We start from the raw sequence: 21,707 nt of genomic DNA, 5'->3' as shown, positions 1-21,707 counted from the left end.
GTGGCGGCTAACCAGGTCTTGCCTATCCAGCAACTTTTTAGCCCCCTCCTTCTAGGAGCCCCTGCTATGCTCACTACTTGCAGGAAGCCCACCCCCAGATTGGTCAGCCAGCTCTCAGGGAGCATGGTAGGACCAGGTAGGTCATCTATGGGACTAAGGCTTGGCCACCACCCGGTGCTGGGCCCAATACCAAGTCCTGCGAGAAGTCTGTCCAAAGACCCTGTTCAAATCACGTTTCTTCTTTCCTGTAGTAAACCCAGGAGAGAAGGACAGGGCTGGGGCAGCTGGTTATCCCAGGGGGTGGGAAGTGGCTACCTGGGAGTCCTGCAGATGCCATGGTTTGTACAGACTGGCCTCTCTGCACAGGGAAGCCCTGTCCCAAGGCCCCCACAGGCCATTTACACAGCCATCAACACCCCATGAGTGTCTGCTCTGTGTTTCTATGTGTTGAGTGTGGTGCTTGGCTCAACAGGCACAGCTGGGTGCAAGAGGGAGAACAAAGGAAGCCCTTCACCAATGAGACACCTACTCGGCACTTTCTGGGGCCTTCACAGCCACTAGGCTCCACCTGCGGCCTCCCAGGACACCAGAGAGGTCCTGCCTGTGGTTGGTCACTAGGACAGGGTGGGGAAGATGGAGTAGCACCCCCAAAAGGCTGAGACGTTCACCCATGCACAAATGCAGCTGCTCCTCGACCACACGAGAATTACAGCTGATCCTGTCAGTCCCTACTTGAACGGCATAAAGCCGTCACCAGCTGGGCCAGGGAGTGGGGTGTGGACAGACACTGCTTGAGCACCCGCTGTGTGCCAGGCACCATGCCAGAATCCTCAGTTTATTCTCATGGATTCCCAAACTGCCCTTTGATGCCTTCGACTGTCCACGCACTGAGTGGACGTGTGCACCACAAATACTCTTGCCATTATGCTGGGAACAGGAGACTCCCATTCTCGGAGTGCCCTCTGCTCACAGGGACAAAGCACTTGTGCCAGACCGTGACAAGGTGTGGAGCAGAAGCTGAGCTCTCAATGACAGCCATGTTGTGTGGCTAGTGACAGGATGCAACCACAGAGGTGACATCTTGGCAGGAAGCCTACTCACAGCCTGCTCAATCCCCATCAGCCCTCACACGGGAGGCACTACGTACCTGCCCAGCATCCAAATAGTGGGTCACCTGGAGCACTAGGAAGAAGACACGCAGAGACTCCTTCTGGATGGGGTTCCCCTGCCAGTTCTCAACTATCTGTCCACAGAGGGTCAGCAGCGGGTGGACTTCCTGCAACTTGCGCTCCATCAGCAGCAGCTGGGGAGGGAGACGCAGGTGGTGGGAGCACCCCTTGGTGCACAGGGCTGCCCCCCTCCAGGGGACAACCAGCACCACAAAGAGGGCACAAAACAAACCCAGGTTGCCCCTTCCTTAGCACAAATCCCACAACCTGGAATCTGAGTTTCACTTCTGAACCCAGCAGGGGCACCAGGGGCCTCGGCCTTGCTGCAGCCCACTGTACATGAGGGTCTGGGCCCCCAAGGGGGGCTGCACCATGGCAAGTGAGCAGGGCCTGGCTTCATGTCCTCCAACCAGCCCCACTCCACCCAGCCTTGACTTACCATCCCTTTGCTGAGCAGGAACAATGCCCTGGAAAAGAGAGGGTGAGTCAGTCTGTGGGGCCCTGGCATCTCCTGGGACGACTGTGCCACCCCAATGTTCATGGGGACCTAATGTGCCACTTCTGGGGATAATTAAGTGGATGACAGCAGTCCCTGATGGTCTCCAGCCCCAGTGAGATGTGTTTTATTTACAACTGTTCCATTTTACCCTATTTGATCTTTCTTTACTATTTTTGCCTGGTTTAGATGTTCATGAGGCTCAAAAGCCCAGAAAGCATAAACAGGTGCTCAGAAAGTGTGGAGGAGCAGAGTATGGAATGGCAAGTCTGCCATAATTTCACCCTGGCTGACAGTGTAGACAGGGCTTCTGTGTCAGTGGATGGCACTGGGCAGGGGGCAAGCACACAGGCTCAGGTGCCTGAACTCAAATCCACGCCTCTACTTCCTCTTCTGAACCCTTCAGATTCTCCTGAGGGTTAAAGAGATAAACTCAGGAAGCCCCAGGCACATCAGCAGCCTCACCACCCTGTCTCAACCCTCAGGGGGCAACGAGGCCAGGAGATTTCTATAGCCAACACTGAAACCTTTTTGTAACTTTCTAAATGTGTGTGTACCGCTATCATAAGCATAAAAATTATAAAATGAGCATGTTAAGAAATTTATTATTTTGGGGGCGCCTGTGTGGCTCAGTTGGTTAGGTGTCTGACCCTTGGTTTCGACTCAGGTCATGATCTCATGGCTTCGTGTGTTCGAGTCCCATGTTGGGCTCTGTGCTGGCAGCGTGGAACCTGCTTGGGATTCTCTCTCTCCCTCTCTCGCTGTCCCTCCCCACTCATGCTGTGTCTGTCTCTCTCCCTCTCTCTCAAGATAAATAAAAAATTTTTTAAAAATATTTATTTTTAAAGGTTTTATTTTTAAGTAATCTCTCTATCCAATGTGGGGCTCGAACCCACAACCCCAAGATCAAGAGTTGCATGCTCTTCTCACTGAGCTAATCAGGTACTCCAAGCTGTTAAAAAGTTGAGAACAGCCAAAATAGCAGGGGAAGGAGCTGGGCCAGCCTGGCCTCAAACTCAGCTCCAAGGTGCCTCAGCATGCTAGTGTGGGGCAGGGGCTGCTGCTTTCAGGAATCCCTGTGGTCGTACAGGCCCCCAGGCCCCCAGTCTGTTCAATATCAAAGTCTCCTTCCTGACAGTCTTGGCAGAATCCCCGTGTGTTCCAACTGACACCCCATCAAGTAGGTGCCATTCCTCCCATTTTCTGGGTGAGGAGATTGAGGTGGGGAGGTCACAATCACATAGCACAACAGATGCCCATGCTCCAGGCCACCACACCATTCCTTGTTGTTACTTCATGGCAGGCAGACTGCAGGGTCTACACCCAGGTCGCCCACCCAGGCCGCCTGTCCACAGTGGCACAGAAACCTGTAAGAAGACACTCTAGAGAGAACATGTAGAGTGTTCAGCTGTCCCCATGCCCTGTAGGGCCTGTCACCATGAACCTAGTGATAGCTACAGCACAAGGGGGGCAGGGAAGGCCAGGAGTGTGGGGCCAGGGTATGTGACAGCCACCATCTCAAGGCAGGGTAGCCAAGAGTCCAATACAGCTTAGGAGGAACTGAGTGGCTCCTCTCGGGCACTTTCAAGTCTAGAGCTCAAAGAATAGAGTTGGGAACAGTTGTTTCCCAACAATTCCATGGGGTAAGATCAGCCTTGTGAAACTTAACTTTCCAGAACCCCAATGCATACAACAGAATAAGAGCACTGTTGTCTGTGCCTGTCTACTGAAGAGGGCTCTTCTCTTCAATAGGAAAAGAGGCAGACAGACCGGACACCTTCACGGAGGGTACACAATGAAGCACCAGTGCCCTCTGACCCCTGATCCCAAGGCACCAGTCTCCAGACCTCGGTCTAAGCAGTTCTGTGGGTAACATGAACTTACGTCCCCTCTTTTACACGAACGTCCACTCATTCTGTCTCCTGTTGTACATCTAAAAGCTGGGACACTGGGGCTGCCCACAGGCACTGCCAAGCACATCACCTTCTGGGAGCACTGCTCTTGCATCTGTGCCAGAAAGGGGCCAGCCCAGCACATCATACGAACGCTTTTTATTTTAAGAGACACTACGTTCTTGCAAGCACTGAGAATGCTGCGAATGCGGGCTGCTCTCCCCTTGTCAGTAGCTTCTCCCCTCCAACTTCATAAATCCATGGGGCAAGAGATGTCTGCTGCTGCTTTAATCGCCACATTTTTTTTACTATGCACCAAAGTGATCCCTCTTTCGAGCCAGAATGCCAATTCTCTTTGTTGTCCAGGACAAGATAGCCAGCTGTTTCCAAGGGGGAGAGGAGTGTGGATAGAGGGTGCCTACCGTGTATACTCAGATCCCACAACTCGGGCATACTCAGCCCCCACGCCCAGGAGGTCGCAGGCTGACACCAGGTCCTTCTCAAGCGTGTGCAGTTGCTAAAAAGGAGAGAGAGCAATGACGCTTACTTTATAGCACCTACTACCTGACCTCAGTGCTCTGTTGGTGACTTAAAACTGAACCTCCCCACACCCCAACAAAATTGTCTTATTGTCAGTTATGAGCTAAATCAACCAAATTATCTCATCACATTAATTGCTTTGGGTACAGAACTCCACTTCACCTACAGTGTACCTCATTTAAGCTTAACGGCTCACAGAGCCAGCAGTTAATACTTATGGGCATAGACCCCTAAGACTTTGTGAGTGTGTCTGTGTGCTTTGCAGATTGCCTTTAGGGGCAGTCACTAGGGAGGTGGCCAGAGGAGCCCCAAGCAAGGAGGGACTCCCTCAGGCATTAAGTGCCTATAGATGTTTCAAACAGAGAGGCTTTAACAGGTTCAAAGGAAGGTACACTTGCAGGGCCTTGGTCAAGAGTTTGGGTTCCTACGTGCATGTGGTGCCCAATGACTCAGGTGACTCATAGTCCGGCTGTACAGGCAGGTGACAGGGCTGTGTCATGAAGGGTAGGTGAGAGCAGCCTGGTAGGCAGGGAGGTTCTGAGACAGGAGAGACTGGAATCCAGCCAATGAGGGGGAGGTATGGGCAGAGCCCACCACAAAAGAGGTGTCCCTCACAGTAGAGCCTACTGTCCTTCATCTTGATCCCCAGCCGGCAGGCCCCTCCACTGCAGCCAGGAAGGCCCAGCCTAGAAAGCCCCCCAACCAATTGAGTGTCTCAGAATACAGGGACGACCTATATCTGGGGAGATGAAGGGAGGACCTACACGGAGCCCAGGCTTGACTCAGGCATTCATTGCCCAATAGGTAAGTGGCAATCTCAGCTCAGTCCTTACAAAACACAGTGGGCTACTGGCAAGAAACGCTCCCCAAACAAATTTATTTTTATTTAAAAAACTTTAAAGTTTACTTATTTATTTTAATGTTTTTATTTATTTTTGAGAGAGAGACAGAGCATGAACAGGGGAGGAACAGAGAGAGAGGGAGACACAGAATCTGAAGCAGGCTCCAGGCTCTGAGCTGTCAGCACAGAGCCCAACGCGGGGCTCGAACTCATGGAGTGTGAGATCATGACCTGAGCTGAAGTCGGATGCTTAACCGACTGAGCCACCCAGGCACCCCAAGTTTATTTATTTTTGAGAAAGACAGACAGTGTGAGTGGAGTAAGGACAGAGAGAGAGGGAGAGACAGAATCCCAAGCAGGCTCCACGCCACCAGCACAGAGCCTAATGGGGGGCTCCAACTCATGAATCCGTGAGATTATGACCTGAGCCAAAACCAAGAGTCGGATGCCTAACCGACTGAGCCATCCAGGCGCCCCTCCCCATATTTAAATGAACACAGGCCAAATGAAGCACCAGGAGAGAGGGGAACATGAAGACAAGGCCCTGTGTCAGCCCCCAGGGGGATGGACACTCCCACCATCACCTTAGGTGCTGGCTGTTTGGGGGTGGGGGTACTGCCAAGGATGGAGGCTGGTTAGCAGGTAAAAGAAATGTCCCTGTGTCCCCACCCATGCAGTGCAGCAGCTTGAGGAGGGTCTGTGTGTCCTGGAGTTTGTTATTTGTACTTGGGGCACACCTGCCCCAAGGTCACAGCCCCTGCTGGGCCCCCATGCTTCTTGGCTGGGTCCATGGTACTCACAGCAAGCTGGAAGAGCAGGCGGCAGTGCCAGTATGGAGTCTGCTGTGAGATCTGGATCGCTTTCCGCAACAGTGGCTTTGCTGTGTCTACAGAATTCTGAAAGGAAACAGTCAAGTTTGGGAAGGAAAAAACAAGCCGGCAAGCAAGCTGGATTCCTTATGCAGCAGCTGTGGCGCCAGAAGGCCACTCCTGTTCACGCTCACCAAAGGATCTGTGGGTTGCCAATTTACTTTATTAAAAGAAGAAAAGATTTTATTGGACTCACTGGCTGGGAAGTTTTTGCATTGCTCTTAAAATAACTCCTCATTCAACTAACTTTAGTCCAAAATCCCGAACAGTCAAATTAGACGACAAATTACCATCTTTCCTGTTCTACAACCAGAGAGAGGGGCCAGGGATGTGAAGTATGTAGTCCCTGCTGCCCAGGGAGCCTCCCACGTGACTGCTCAAAGTGAGGAAAGGTGATTTTCAGCTATGCCTGAGATCACAACCAGGTTAAGAAGGCATATGGACTTGTTAGGAACTAATCACCTTAAACCTAGGAACAAGGCTGTTTTCCAACAGTCTTTGGTAAAAAGATTTTGCTGGCTTTCGTTAGCAGGTGACGACTCATGGATGCTCTGTGCCAGGGCACCGGAGGTAGAAAAGTAATGGGAAGTATTAAAAGCCAGCAGAGAGGCCACTCCTGAGAGCCACAGTTTGTCATTGTGCCTTTACTACAGGGAAAGTGACTTTGTTTCCAGAAACCTTGTTCTTACCTCTTGACAGTACAGCTCGGACAAAAGACTTGCTGCTTCAAACTTAACATCTTCAAACTGCTGGATCTAATAACATCCAGTTAAGGAAGGAGAGACACCGCAAAGTGGTCGGTTTACAAGGGCCACAACTTGGGGTTCTTATGTTACAGCGGCTGGTGGGAGAGAAACATCCTTGCCTGTTCAGAAACCTCAAGTTCACGTTCTCCTCCAGCAGTCCCTAGTTTTGGTGCCACCTGGGTACAGAGCTAGCTGATAGGACATACAGAGGAGCATGGCACCCAGGCATGCCATACTGGTCCATAAGGGTGGCCACATTGAAGAAGGGATTCTTTAGGTGGGGCAAAGCCTAAAACTCTGGGGTGCTTTATGGGGGGGGGGGAGGCATTCAAGTTTGCAATACAATCTTTATTATTATTATTTTTTTTTTTCAAATGGAGCTTTCCTTAAAGGGAACAGTACCAACAGGAAAAGGATACTTGCTGCGATATCAACCACTGAAAAGAAAAAGAAAAAAGAATTAATTCTCAAACACTTGATGCCTGCTTACTGGCTCCACTTCAGGGTTTACACAGGTCGTCCTGTCACCAAAATCTCCAGGTGCTCAGTTAAGGGGGAAGGTGACCTGCTCGGCCTGAAAGGATGGGAAAATGAGCACCTGCTCCTCCTTCGGACAGCAGTTTTCTGTCCTGCCAGCCTCCAGAGTCAGATTTGAAGCCCCCTCCCACCAAAGCAGAGATGCTTCAGGAGTATAGACAGCCCCGCTGTACCACTCACTGCAGTACACTGACAGCTGGCAGACAGTGACACAAGAAATCAGTTACAACTGGAGAGTGGGTCTGCAGGTGTCAGTCCTTCCTGGAGCAGTGACACTTACAAGATGCTTATGGGGGCGCCTGGGTGGCTCAGTCAATTAAGCGTCCAACTTCGGCTCAGGTCATGATCTCGCGGTCCGTGAGTTCAAGTCCCGTGTCAGGCTCTGTGCTGACAGCTCAGAGCCTGGAGCCTGTTTTGGATTCTGTGTCTCCCTCTCTCTCTGGCCCTCCCCCGTTGATGCTCTGTCTCTCTCTCAAAAATAAATAAATGTTAAAAAAAAAAAAAAGATGCCATGGACATCTGGGTGCCTTGGTCAGTTGAGTGTCTGACTCTTGATGTTGGCTCAGGTCATAATGTAGTGGTCATGAGATTGATCCCTCTCCTTCACTCTCTGCCCCTCCTCTGCTTGTGCACACACACGTGCTCTCTCAAAACAAATGAATGGACGTTAAAAAAAATCTTCCACTTTATTATTTTTTTAATTTTTTAATGTTTATTTATTTTTGAGAGAGGGAGAGACAGAGCACGAGTGGAGGAGGGGTAAAGAGAAAGAGGGAGGCACAGAATCTGAAGCAGGCTCCAGGCTCTGAGCTGTCAGCACAGAGCCCGATGTGAGGCTCGAACCCATGAACCATGAGATCATGACCTGAGCCGAAGTCGGACGCTTAACCGACTGAGCCACCATGGTGCACCAAAAATCTTCCACTTTAAAAGATGCTTGGAAATGAGCAAAGCTAGCCTCAGAGTGGACACAGGAGAGCTCCAAGAAGGAGTGGTGTGGGCAAAATCCAGCCAGAGGATTGTGGGGACAGTTCTAAGACCTGACCTCACTGTTCTTCTCTGCTGGCACACACACCAGCACAGGGTTCAGATGACATGCTCCCACTTGGAGACTGCTGTGCCCTGCAGTTCCACGTTCCAACAGGAGGCACTGGTGAGGGTGTGCATGGGCCAGTCCACCACATGAACTACACCAACCACACTCTGTCAGACCACCTAGGACCCAAGCATGCAACTGACACTGTCCTTGCCGACCCACTCATCCTACATTGAGTCTTGGCAACTGCTGGTGGGAGGATCCAGCGCCGAACAGAAGACCTTGACTCACTATGCTCTGTGGGAGAACAGTGTGTGCGTGGATGATAGCCTGGGTTGGGCCTTGAGGGTGATGGTGTAGAAAGTGAGGGGGAGGTGTCCCCAGGCAAAGTGGGAGTGGGAGATGCCCCAGGCAGAGGAGAACCCATGAAAAAGACGGAAGGCAGGAAGGTGAGGCTGGAAGGCCCAATGGATCTCTGTACCATTAATGTGGCAGCCCTGCCTATGGATCAAAATGCCCCAATATCATTCCTGGAGCCTATCTCAGTCAGAGTCATAAAACAGAAGCACCTAATCAGATCTGGGTTTAAGAGCACCTAGAGACAGCAAAGAGAATGTGAAGGGAGGAAGAGGGGCCCAAGGGGCCGCTGGTCTTAGGAACAGAGGTGCCTCTGGGCCTAGGGTGAATGGTGGTTAGGAAATCGCAGAGCAGGGAAAGACTTGGAACTGCCTCTGACACCAGCTGCCTGCAAAATATAGGTGGGCCAGAAGGAGGCACTGTGGGAGCAGGTGAAAGGAATGGAGACCAAAAAAAGCCCCAGCACTACTGACAGGGGTCCTTCCTGACACACATGCACGTACACACATGTAGAGCCCAGGCAAAAGGCTTTCTGCAGCCAACTTGCGTGTCCCCTCCCAAGGCCCCCCTGCAGCAGGGACAGAAGGGGCTCAGGGTTCCCATGGAGGCCAGGCCCGTTTCAGTCAAACGGGTGACGTCAATGGAGCCAATAAAAACAGAAGTCGGGGTGTGCTTTCTATAGAACCACTTCCTCCCCACAGGGAAGGTCAGCGTAGCAAGAGAGGCTCCTGAAGGCCACCAGTTGGAAGGAGAGGGCAAACCAGTGGAGGAACCTGTGTGACTGGAGACATGGTTGGGCTGGGAGAGCTACAAGACTGGCCCTTGTCAGGGCAACTCAGTCACTTTCCCCGGACTGTCAGTCAAACAACTGTCAAGGAACAAATGGCTTCACTTTTGTGTCTTTGTAACACTTGCAACATAGATTCACAAACCAGAAATATGTAAACTTCAGAAAACATACCTCACAATTGAAGTACAGAGGATGCCTTATCTAAGGCTCCTATTTTATACAAAGTTGCTACCCCATCTATATTTTATGGCGTAATGCTAAAAAATAGCTTTATATTTCCTGCCTCATGACAGGAAAGAAGCCAAAGTCAGAGCCTCTCACTGCTGGGCAGCCTGCAGGTGCCGGACAGGGATATAAACTAACATATTAGAAATTCCTGAGGTCACCTTGGGGCTCTCAGGGTAAGTGAGGGGCACCACAGAATCAGTACAAGCTATGAGGGGTGGAAGAGCTTGAATGAGCATCTCTCTCTCATGCCTGAAGATTCCATCCAGGGCTGAGAGAGTGTCAAAGCTTCTTGTACCTCAAAATAGATAAATTTTTTAAATCAGGTTTTTAAACCACAAAAATGTACAGAAATAGTTATCGACTGCAACTCCTTTGGGATGGAAGCTCGGCACTTAGAAGCCAGCCTGCCTCTTTCTGCTGTGTGACCCTGACTGGGAGAAACCCCTTCAGCAATGTCACTGACAAGTTGGAAGTGGTCCCAACCTCATGGGTTTGTTGAGGATCCAATGAGACAGTGTCCCCAAGAAGACCACATGCAGAGCCTGGCATGTAGAAGGTGGCAACAATACCTCAGTGATTCCCAAGCAGGAAGAGGAAGAATCAGGGGTTGGAGGGGAGGCAGGGGGACGAGTTGGTGGAACCGTGAAGGGATGGTTCCTAGACAGATTTCACATCCTGAATTCAGAGGAGACAGAGAGTGAGAGTGAAGAAAATAGAAATGAAAACAGGAGGAAGCACAGACCACACTCTTCCATGAAAATGCTTAACGCCAAGCTCTGCAAATACACTTTCTGCACAAGGTTTTGCTCCCAGCGATGGGGCATGGAATTTGGCAGGACATGATGCTGAAGGATGAAAGATCTGCTCCAGCCATGCCTGCTGATGAAAGGCCCAGAACTAAGTCCTTTTGGGCCTTAGAAAGGGAAGCATTTAATCACTTGCTGAGAATGTAAACCAGAGATTCTCAGGTTAAACCTGGAAGTGGGGGAGCCTGGGTGGTTGAGTCGGTTAAGTGTCTGACTCTTGGTTTTGGCTCAGGTCGTGATCTCACGGTTTGTAGGGTGGAGCCCTGTGTTGGGCTCTGTGCTGACAGCATGGAACCTGCTTGGTATTCTCTGTCTCTTTGTCTGCCCTTTCCCCACTTGTGCTTGCTCTCTCTCTCTCACAAAATAAATTAAAAACAACAATGATAACAACAACAAAACAAACCTCGAAGCGGAATTAACAGGCATCTGGATGACACAGTTTGGAGCTACTTTCTAAGTCAGGTAAGTGAAACCACCACTGAAAAGCAGCTCCACTCCAAACTCAAAGAGTAAGCAAATATGGCATGGATGTGGGATACCACAGTCAAAACAAATCACTGTATGATGAATGACTACCTAGATTATAGAAAATAATGCACAATTCATTCCAGAGAAGCAGCATTTGTTCCTCCGTGGCATTCGAATCAGCAAAGTCTAAGGATGATGCTGCATTTCTTGACCAAAGAATAAACAGGAAATGTGATCAAAAGCTTAGTTAAGGGGGTATAGATCTACATCTAAGTCCAGACACAAAGATTCTCCTGACTCCGCAGAGGATGTGCAAATGACTGAAATGGGAGTTTGCTGGAACAACGGTGTAAAAATTAGGCCAGCGAAGACTGAAAATATACCCAAGAATAGGTGTTCAGCAAGAGGAAATCCCAGGTGAAAATGAAATGACAAGGAATACAGTATGAAAGAACCTGCAGAAGACAACTTCACACATTCTCTAGCCAAGAGATTTCTCAGGAAAGAGACATCTCTTATAATCATGAACTGAGACCAGGAGTCCCAGAGCAGCCCAAAATTCTGGTAACACACACACACATCACTGCCAAAACCATAATCTAAAAGGGGAGACTTTCAGGTGAAGTGTCCAGTCATGCACCATAAGAGCTACAGGAGTTGTTGAGCAGACCCAGGGAGTGAAGAAGCCAGCAGGGGCTCCAAGGGCCCATAGAGGCAGGAACCAATGAGAGACCAACAGCTGTGACCTCAAAGAAAGCTGCTGAGGGGCGCCTGGCAGGCTCATTTGGAAGAGCACGCAACTCTTGATCTTGGGGTTGTGAGTTCAAGTGCCACGCTGGGTGTAGAGATTACTTAAAAATAAAATCTTAAGGAAAAAAAAAAAAAAGCAAGCAAGCTGCTGAGCAAAGGGAGAAACAGCCTCCATACCTTTGATGGAAACACTTAATGGAGGATTCTTCCAAAGTTGGTCAATTGATGAAGCCAATGGGGATGTTATAGGTTTTCTACACAGGTTACAAATGCAGTTGAGGCAGTTAGATGCTGACAGTAAGCAAACAGAGGATAAATAACCTAACTTTGTGTTAAAAAACAAAAAAGTGATTACCAGGGAGATTGGGGATTTCTCAGAGAGAAAGCAAAAGATGTGAAAATAACAGGGAAGCTGAATGCGGTACTAAGTTTAGGTGGGATTGTCTCTCTCTCCCTCTCTCTGCTCCTCCCCTGCTCTCTCTCTCTCTCTCTCAAAACAAATAAATAAACACTTAAAAAAAAAGTTTTACGTAAAGCACTCATAAGTTAGAGAAAACGTGTTCAGAAAATAACAGCAAGAGGAATGATCAAGGAGAAAATAGTCACAAAATACTGCATTTATGTTAAAATAAAATTAAAAAAAAAAAAAAAAAAAAAGGTTTTGGGGCACCTGGCTGGCTCAGTCCGTGGAGCATGCAACTCTATATCTCAGGTTTGTGAGTTCAAGCCCCATGTTAGGGGTAGAGTTTACTTTAAAAAAAAAAAAAAAAAAAAAAGCTTTTTGATACTCTGTGTTGGCTCCCTGAAAAGAAACTGGAACTTCTTTGGCCATTTGCTCTTCAGAACTAGAAACAAACCACTTCTAAAAGAAGAATATATTCCGATTTTTTTATTGAGCGAGTCTGGGTAAGAACGAGTAAAAGTTGATAGCACCCTGATTTGGGGGAAATCACAGGACCAATAAAGAGCGAAGATAAAGAAAGCATGCTTATGTTGCAACACAATAGGAAATAACATACAATTGCAGAAAGAAAACAGCATGGAGAACAGCACTTTAACTGAAATCTGGACAAATTCCCAGCTGGGGATACACCCAACAGAAAGGAAGGGATTTCCAAGTATAATGTCAGTGTGAGCTACAGAGGCGACCTTGTGGCTCTGTGGAAAACCCCACAAGATTCAGGGTTCTGTAAAATCAAGGGAAGGTGCTTCACAAGCATAAGGGTTTAAGTCATGGGTCCAAAAGCCCAGTGGCTACAAGGAAGTAATCCGAGGCATGGCTGCTTCCCCTGCACAGCACTGGGTGGGCAAAATGGGACCACATACACAGCAACTACGAACCACTGCTAGAACAAGAGTGAATGACCCTTAAGCAAGGAAGGTGGCAGAATTTGTTGTTAATCCAGAGAAGAGAGCTTTAGAACCTCAATTCACTGAAGGCACTGGGCCACCAGGCCTAAGCAGTCAGTCTCCAGCACCCCCACACCTAAGGAAGTCTGGGGCTTCATCTAATCTCAGCCTCATCACTGCCTAGGAGAGACCTTACACTATCCAGTCACAGGATCGACCTGACATCCTAAGTTGTTCTCCAGGTTTGCTTTCCCCATCCCATTCAGGCCTTTGCTCAAATGTCACGCCTACAAATAGACTTTCCCACTACCTCTGCCAAAAAAAGCTCCCCATCAACTCCATCTCTTCACCCTGGACCATATTTTCCATGGTTCTTCTACCAGTGCCTAACCTTTTACTACATATTCAATGTTTGTCTTCTTTACTAAAACATAAGCTCACGTTGACAGGGACTATTTTAGTCATCCCTGATCCATAGCCCTTAGAATAGAGCTTGGCACCTGATGTGAGCTGAATATCTGCTGAATGAATAAAAGGGAAAAAAAAAAAAAAAACCTAGGGGCGTCTGGGTGGCTCAGTCAGTTAGGAGTCCGACTCTTAGTTTCTGCTCAGGTCATGATCTCACAGTTTGTGGGTTTGAGCCCCACATCAGGCTCTGCACTGACAGTGTGAAGCTTGCTTGGGATTCCCTCTCTCCCCCTCTCTCTATGCCCCACCCCTACTCGTGCTCTCTCTCAAAATAAACGTCAAAAAATACTAATAAAAGAAAAGGAAAAAAAAAAAAGAAAAAGAAACTTCATAGAAACAATAATGACTTATTGTCTTGGCACTGAAGTTGGTGACCGTGAGCCCAGGTTTGAGCCAGTTTTGTTAATAACTTGCTGTGTAGCTTTGGGCAAATCACTTCATCTCTCTGAACCCATACTGCCTCACTCCTAAAACAAGGGAGATGATCAAGGAAGGACTAAAGTCCTCTTCCAACTCTCTACAGTTTGCAAAGATCTGATATCTTCCCAAAGGCAATTCATTACTAGCCACAGGTGGGCCCGGATTTACCACAGATCAATAAGTTCTAAACATTTAATTTGATTCTTGGTGCGCCTGCATGGCTCAGTCGGTTAAGCATCCAACTGCTGATGTCAGTTCAGGTCTTGATCTCACGGTTTGAGATCGAGCTCTGCATTGCGCTCTGCACCGTCAACGCAGATTGGGATTCTTTCTCTTTCCTCTCTCTCTGCCCCTCCCCCACTCATGCTCGCTCTCTTTCTCTCAAAATAAATAAATAAACTTAAAAAAAAAATAAAGAGGCGCCTGGGTGGGTCAGTCAGTTAAGCTTCCAACTTTGGCTCAAGTCATGATCTCACGGTTCGTGGGTTCGAGCCCTGCGTTGGACTCTGTGCCGGGAGCCTGGAGCCTGCTTCGGAGTCTGTGTCTCCCCCCCTCTCTCTGCGCCTTCCCTGCTTGCCCTCCATCTCTCTCTCTCTCAAAAATGAAAAATAAACATTAAAAGAAATTAAAAATAAATAAATAAATAAAAAACTTAAGTTGATTCTTCTCAAGAAATCTCTAAGCAGAATAAAGCTGGGTAAGTGGCAAATGGAGGTCCGGTCTGACAGGAGCACAGTGTTCCCGTGATAAGAAACAACGCCAAGGCCAGAAGAGGCACAATGATGGCCACTGTCCCACATTCTTTGAAGCACCGAGATCCCACAAGTCAAGATGGGGGGATGGGATCTTTCTTCTGAAGGGGATAGACTAAACAGATGGTGGGAAGAAGAGAAGTCACCATGGATACAGAAAAAGCAGAAGCTTAGACATCCCCCACCCCACTCCACCAAATGGTCCTGGAATGTAGGCCCCCTGAGTTCTGCCTCCTTACAGGATCTTAACCTCTTCTCTCTGAGCCTCTGCCTCCCATCTACGCCTCCTGCATCAGTGATAGGGGCTTAATACCCTCCAGATACTTATATCAGACTTCCGGGTCTAGGGAGAGGATGCCTTCTTAGGTTTCCTTTAGAGACCAAACTTCAGGCTCCCAAGGGATGCCTGAACTGTCTGAACTGTCACCTTGACCCTCCCCTATCCTGAGTCACTTCTGGAAGGAACGGTCATGATGATGCCCCCGGGGCTGAGCCCTGGAGAGCTGGAAGCTGCAGGACCCACTGGCAGATCTGGTGGCGTTCCCATGGGCGCCAACAAGATGATATCCTCCCGAAATCCTGAAGAATCTGGGGACCCTATTGCTCCTGATGAGACAACTCTCGAGTACCCTGAGCGGGGTCCTGGGGTCCTGCGTGTCACCAAAGACGTTAAGTAAGGTACAGAGAAAGGCCCTCGGGTGCCCTGAGAGGCTGGCGGCTTCGGGGTCCTGCTGCTCGTCCTGAAGTCGCGCCCCAGGTCCCCGAAGACGGGCCAGGAGGCCCCTGCCCGCCGGGGTCGCAGTCCGTCAGCCCAGGCCCCGAAAAGAGCCCGCGCCTCCTCCCTCGCGGCCGGGTCCGCGCTCACCGCCTTCTCCAGGTGGCTGCGCGCCTGCTCGCTGTTCTTGGTGTGGTGGTAGAGCACGGAACCGAGCTGCAAGTGCGTGCGGGCCTCGATGCGCTGAGGCGGCTTGAAGGGGAACACGGCCTGCAGGCAGTGCACACACAGGCGGATCTTGGGCGGGCTGGAAGTGCGGAAGTGCTCGGCGAAGCCCAGAAGCGCCAGGTACCACGACTCGGCCGCCTCCGCCTGCGCTGCCTGGGCCGCCGCCGCCTGAGCCGCCGCCGCTGCTTGAGCCGCCATTTCGGCCTCCACAACAACAAGCCGCCGCCACAGGGAGGCGGAAGCAGGAGTGCGGGGCGGGGCGGGGCGCTTCTCACGTCTCTCGCGAGAGCTGCCGCATAAAGCATTCTGGAACATGTAGTTTGTCTTTGGAGTGGCTGAGGCTCCGGGACGGTGTGAGAAAAGGCGATGCCCTTTGGTCCGCGGGACTGAGACCAGAAATTGCCAATAGGCTGAGGTTTGCTTTCCTTGGGGAAAGGCTCCAGGTATCCACGGAGTGGCCGGGCTTGGTTGGCCGACACAGACTACATCTCCCATCAGGCCATGCGCACTATAACTAGTCTTCTCAAGTGGAACCGGAGCATTGTGGGATTGGATGAGTCTCAAGATGGACAACCGGGATGTTGCAGGTAACAGCTCCCGCCTCCCCTCAAGCGTCCGCCTGGGTCCTCGGGGCTACGCGTCGCCGTTTCGTCGTCCCGCTGGGTTTACCCCGACCTATTAGCCCCTCGCCTCAGCCCCCAGGGCGTCCCGAAGCGGCGGCTTCTGCATCTTCCCGGTCTCTCGAGACCCCAGACCCAGTTGCTGCCCCCACCGCCTGGTTTGCTGAGGGCGCGGGTATTCCGTAAAGGCCGCCACTGTGGCAGTCCTGCGCTCTCTTTCCGAAATAATCGCCTTCAGAGCTGCTCAGAGCTCTGCTCCCCGAAACAGCGGCAACCTTGGGCTGTCCTGCGCCCCTTTTTTCGAGCAGCCGCCGTCTGGCCTGTGTCCGCTTTCTGGAAAAGCTGCTTTCCCGAACTACTCAAGGACTCCTTGTACACACTTACCTGGGTCTTTCGAGCCCCCACTTGAACACAAGGCTTGCCTTTCCCTCTCTCCCAGACTAGCCGCGCCCCCCCCCCCAACCTCCGACTGGGGTGCATTCACCCATTCAGTAAATACTGTGTGCCAGGCACAGTGCTAGGCGCTGGGGTTGCAGTGGTAACCAAAAAGGGCCCTGCCTTCCTGAAGATCACTTTCTACTGGGGCGTCAGACAGTGCACCAAGAGGAAATATTTACAGAGGTTATAATGACGTGAGAGAATGGAGGTGGAGGCTGCTGATACTAGGTAGTCAAGGAAGGTCTTTTTAAGCAGAAAGCATTTGAGATGAGAGGGTGCCAGCTATGGGAGTGCCTGGAGGGAAGCTTGTCGTTTTGAAGAATATCAAGAATGAAGTGGGGGGCACCTGGGTGGCTCAGTTGGTTGAGCGTCCGACTTCAGCTCAGGTCATGATCTCATGGTTCATGAGTTCAAGCCCCACATCGGGCTCTGCGCTGACAGTGCAGAGACTGCTTGGGATTCTCTCTCTCTCTCTCTCTCTCTCTCTCTCTCTCTCTCCCTCTCCCTCCCTCCCTCCCTCCCTCCCTCCCTCCCTCCCTCTCTCCCTCCCTCCCTCCCTCCCTCTCCCCCCCCCCACTTGCTCTCTCTCTCTCTTTCTCTCAAAATAAAGTTAAAAAAAGAATGAAGTGGAAGTGAGGAGGGGAGTCATTTCTGAAAGTCAACTTTCAGAATTTGGATTTTATTCTGAGTCCCATGGGACGCTTTTGAAGTGTCTTGTTCATTTCTACACTTAACACGGTCATCTGAAGACACCGTTATCTTTTACTTGGAGCCAGTACACCTCTTTATTGGTCTCTTGCTGCCACCATGTACTCTCTCCAAGTAGTAGCCGTAATGACCTTAAACATACTGTTTGTCAGCATAATACTCCCTTGTCACTTCCCAAAGCCCTTTAAGTAAAACCTGGACTCCTACATTGGCCTCCCACCCCCATTCCTGTAACAGTCCACTCTGGCCACACTGGGCCCTTGCTGGTCCTTGATTATACCAGGCTTCTTTTTGCTTTAGGCTTTTGCAACTTCTCCTTATTCTGCCAAGATAGTTCCCCATGTGGCTTTTCAGGAGGCTGGCTCTTTATCTTTCTGGTTTTAGCTTAAGAGGTCTTTGCTAACAGTTATTTTCTGGATGCTCTAGCTGTATAGGTTGCTCTTCTATTATTCTTCCCTCCTTTTTTTTTTTTGTTTCTATCAGAGAGCTCTTAGGATTTTGTGGGTACTTTTTCATTGTAAGTCTATTGTCTTTTTACCCCAAGGTGAGATCCAAATGGGCAGAGACCCCTTCCCTAGTTGAGCAGAGCACCTGGTACATAACTCAGTAAACATTCATGGAGTAAATAAAGAAATGGATGCTTAAATGTCTGTTGATGCAGGCAGCAGCAACTGGGCCATTCCTGTAGCAGCTGCTGAACGTTTGTGGAGCAACGATGATTTTTTTTTTTTTTATGTTTATTCATTTTTGAAAGAGACAGAGCACAAGCAGGGGTGGGGGGGGGGGTGGGGACACAGAATCCGAAGCAGGCTCCAGGCTCCAAGCTGTCAGCACAGAGCCCCATGCGGGGCTCGAACTCACGAACCATGAGATCATGACCTGAGCCAAAGTTGGATGCTCAACCAACTGAACCACCCAGGTGCCCCCTGCAATGATGATTTCTGATATGCTTCTGTCTCCCCAGGGAAAGCTAACCGGTGGTTTGGGGTTGCACCTCCCAAGTCTGGAAAAATGAACATGAACATACTTCACCAGGAAGAGCTCATTGCTCAGAAGAAACGTGAAATTGAAGCCAAAATGGAGCAGAAAGCCAAGCAGAATCAGGTGGTCATCAGCCCTCAGCCCCCACATCCTGGCGAGTAAGTGCCCCTTGTGGCTGGATTGGGGTCTTAGAGGGTCACTGGCAGAAGTTTTTCTGTTCAAGATCAGTCAGGTTATACCTGCACCTGGCCACAGCCTGATGATGCAAGGAGTGACACACATGCTTTTTCAGGAGGCTCAGGTGGCAAGAGAGAAATGAGGGGTATGTGGGAGCTCAGAGACGGCCTGCCTGTATTCACCAGTTATTTAGTGCTTAGCAGCTGTGGCCTTGGGGCCAGAGATGTAGCACAGAGCAAAGACCCAAACTCCATCTCTATCCTTATGGGACTCATGGTCTACTAATAAAGGGAGTGCCAGTTCTACCCCCAGAGCTGCCAGTGGGTAACATGAGGTAGTGTGTTCCCTGGTGCAGCGGCCACTGTAGGGGCCCAGAAGAGGCTCTTCTGTGTTCTCAGAGCCAGCCTGTTGAGGAAGTAGGGAAAGGCCTGTCTGGCAGAAGGCAGGAAGGGAAGAGAGCCCTTGTGTATCAGGTGGCTAAGCTGTTGCACCAAAGGAATTGTTTCAGAGCCAAGCAGGGGGGTAGATCAGGCAGCGTTCCCTCCTGCCTTTCCTGAGAAATGTTGAGGGCTCCCAAGAGTTTTGAGCAGGGGTGATGTGATCAGGATGACAGGATCTAAGAATTTCAGGCTGGAGATCGATAATCAGAGAGGCAGGCCCCTTCCTCTGGGGTGTGAAGCATGGAACATATTAAACCCTCTCCAGAGCTGGCCCAGCTCCCCTCCCACCTTTTCTAAGCATTTGTGGCATCTCCTTGAGGGCAGAACTTAGACCTTATTGTTTCTTTTTTTAAGTTGATTTATTTATTTTGAGAGAGCACGTGTGTGCATGAGCGGGGAGGGGCAGAGAGGGAGAGAGAGAATCCCATGCAGGCTCCGCGCTGCCAGCGCAGAGCCTGACATGGGGCTCCATCTCACAATCTGTGAGACCATGATCTGAGCCGAAACCAAGAGTTAGACGCTTAACCACCTGAGCCACCTATGTGCCCCTAGACCATATTCTTATGGGAACCCAGAGCCTGGGGTCTCTGAGGCACTCATGAATGTGGAGACTAGATATGGAGTGATTTGTCAGTCAGTGGGCTTGTGGGCTCTTGCCCTAGAGTTATGGAAGGACTTGTACCAGGATGGGAAAGACCTGTAGGAATGCTTTCAAGAGATCCCAGAATCAGCTGGATCCTAACACCAGGATCAGACAGCTGAAGGGTAGCATCACGCGGGTGGGTGCATAATACAGGTAGCTTTGGAAATAAAGTTAATTTTTTTGTTGTAAAAGCGTAGAACAACAAGTTTTAGAATTTCTCACTGAAGGGGTGCCTGGGTGGCTCAGTCGATTTAGCATCCAACTCTTGATTTCGGCTCAGATCGTGATCTCACGTTTTGTGAGGTTGAGCCCCGTGTCAGGCTCCACACTGACAGTGCAGAGCCTGCTTGGGATTCTCCCTCTCTCTCTGCCCGTCCCCTGCTTGCTGTCTATATTGCACTCTCTCTCAAAATAAATAAATAAATGTTTAAAAAACAATAGAATTTCTCACTGGAGAAATAAGAAATATTCAAGTTGCTTCAAGACATCCACTTTGCTATAGTCCCCTCCCATGTCTTTGCTTTGTTTCACAAAGTTGTGATCAATTTTATTTGCCACTTCCCCCTCAACTTTTTAAAAGAAAAGCTTTTCCTTGCATTACAACTCTTTAGAACCATCATAGGTTCATTCATCAAGGTTTATTCTTGAGATGTAATTAGTATGCCATAAAATTGATCTTTGAAATTGTACAATTTAGTGATTCTTTAGTATATTCACAGCATCATGCAGTCATCACTACTCTCTAGTTCTGGAACATTTGTATCACCCCAAAAGGAAACGCAGTGCCCATTTGCAGTTACTCCTTATTTCCCCAGCTCTTAATTTACTGCCTTTGTGGATTAAGCTATTGTAGACATTTATATAACATTTGGCGTTTTGTGTTGGCTTCTTTCACTGGACATAATGCTGTCAAGATTCATCACTTTTTAGCATGCATCAGGACGTCATTGCTTTTTATGGCCAAATAATATTCTGTTGTGTGGATGGAACATGTTTTGTTTATCTGTTCTTTAAGAGCCAGCATTAAAAAATTTTTTTTAATGTTCATTTTTGAAAGACAGAAAGAGACAGCATGAGCAGGGGTGGGGCAGAGAGAGGGGGGTACACAGAATCTGAAGCAGGCTTCAGGATCTGAGCTGTCAGCACAGAGCCCGATGCGGGGCTTGAGCCCATGAACCACAAGATCATGACCTGAGTCGAAGTTGGATGCTTAACCAACTGAGCCACCCAGGCACCCCTAAGAGCCAGCATTTTTAACGGCATAATATCCCTTACCATCTGTTAATAAGTGGGATTCATTTGCTGTCTTGCTGCTGCCCTGAGGTATTTTCTTGTCTTTCATTGTCCCCACTTTCTTTCCCTCCCTCTTGAGGGAGGTAACAGTATGAGCACAAGGGCTGCCAAAGGCCCCTGCTTGTTTAATGCTAAAGCTAGTTATCTGCAGATCCTCCTTTGTGTTAAAAAAAAAAAAAAAAAAATTATACAGGGTAGATATTCTGGAAAATAAAGGAGAGGAAAACAAGGCAAAACCAAAATCAGTCATAACCCTGCAACCCACAGACAGTGCTGGTTGCATTTTGATGGATTTTTCTAATAATTTTTAACTCAAATACTTGTGTTTTTAAATTCAAATTTTTTTGATATAAATAGGGCCATACTATAGTTGTTTCATATCCTGCTTTTTTTGTTTTTCACTTAATGTGCTTTATTGCTTTGTTTCTAAAATTTTAGCTTTTCAGGGCTCCTTCATCTGCAGCCCTATGGAAGTCTTATAATTTATTTAACCATTGCTTTTTGTGATGAGGGTGTTTCCGTTTTTAGTTTGTTATAACATTTCTAGAAGAATAAAACTTAATTTTAAAGGAAAAAGGCTAGATCTATGGGCTCAATAAGCTTTTACCAATTATTGGATGGAGTAAGGTAGGGCCTTGAAAGCAGTATATACAAGGAATTTCTGAGATTTGGGCAAGATTGTATGTTACAGCAGAAAATGGAAGAATAGGATATATACTATGATTGTAGCCTTATTTCCTCCTATTTCAAAGAAAAATACCAAAGAGTTAGCAGTGGCTGTTCTCAGGGGAAAAGACTTTTGGATTTTTCCCTTTGATTTCTATTTCTATATGTTCCTGATTGCTCCATAATAAACATCTATTGCTTTTATCAGGGAAAATGGATTTGAATTTAAATATTTTTTTGAGGGACGGAGAGAGAGAGAGAGGGAGGGGGAGAAGGAGAGGGA

The 21,707-nt window shown here is 49.0% G+C and overlaps 2 protein-coding genes across 5 annotated transcripts in view; one reads left to right on the top strand and one right to left on the bottom strand.

Annotated features, from left to right (window-relative positions):
* The window catches only part of MAU2 (MAU2 sister chromatid cohesion factor), a 30,310-nt gene extending 14,615 nt beyond the window's left edge, over positions 1 to 15,695 (bottom strand). Inside the window, exons 1-7 of one of the 3 annotated variants that reach the window (XM_045492545.1) lie at positions 15,381 to 15,695; positions 6,973 to 6,990; positions 6,497 to 6,562; positions 5,739 to 5,834; positions 3,980 to 4,074; positions 1,609 to 1,636; positions 1,148 to 1,303 (exon numbers count right to left, since the gene is read on the bottom strand). In XM_045492545.1, the coding sequence (XP_045348501.1) occupies positions 1,148 to 1,303; positions 1,609 to 1,636; positions 3,980 to 4,074; positions 5,739 to 5,834; positions 6,497 to 6,562; positions 6,973 to 6,990; positions 15,381 to 15,656 (735 nt within the window). In that variant the 5' untranslated portion in view covers positions 15,657 to 15,695. The remainder of the gene's footprint in view (positions 1 to 1,147; positions 1,304 to 1,608; positions 1,637 to 3,979; positions 4,075 to 5,738; positions 5,835 to 6,496; positions 6,563 to 6,972; positions 6,991 to 15,380) is intronic. The other 2 variants (XM_045492546.1, XM_045492544.1) reach the window with 2 other exon arrangements.
* Positions 15,696 to 15,910: 215 nt separating this feature from the next.
* Positions 15,911 to 21,707, top strand: part of SUGP1 (SURP and G-patch domain containing 1) — a 32,467-nt gene continuing 26,670 nt past the window's right edge. The window contains exons 1-2 of one of the 2 annotated variants that reach the window (XM_045492548.1): positions 15,911 to 16,045; positions 18,189 to 18,363. In XM_045492548.1, coding sequence (XP_045348504.1) covers positions 16,012 to 16,045; positions 18,189 to 18,363 — 209 coding nt within the window. In that variant the 5' untranslated portion in view covers positions 15,911 to 16,011. The remainder of the gene's footprint in view (positions 16,046 to 18,188; positions 18,364 to 21,707) is intronic. The other variant, XM_045492547.1, reaches the window with a different exon arrangement.

Source organism: Leopardus geoffroyi, chromosome A2 (genome assembly GCF_018350155.1).
Source record: "Leopardus geoffroyi isolate Oge1 chromosome A2, O.geoffroyi_Oge1_pat1.0, whole genome shotgun sequence".
NCBI classification, from domain to species: Eukaryota; Metazoa; Chordata; class Mammalia; order Carnivora; family Felidae; genus Leopardus; species Leopardus geoffroyi.
The sequence above is the reverse complement of the archived record's forward strand: the minus strand, read 5'-3'. Positions and strand labels throughout refer to the sequence as shown.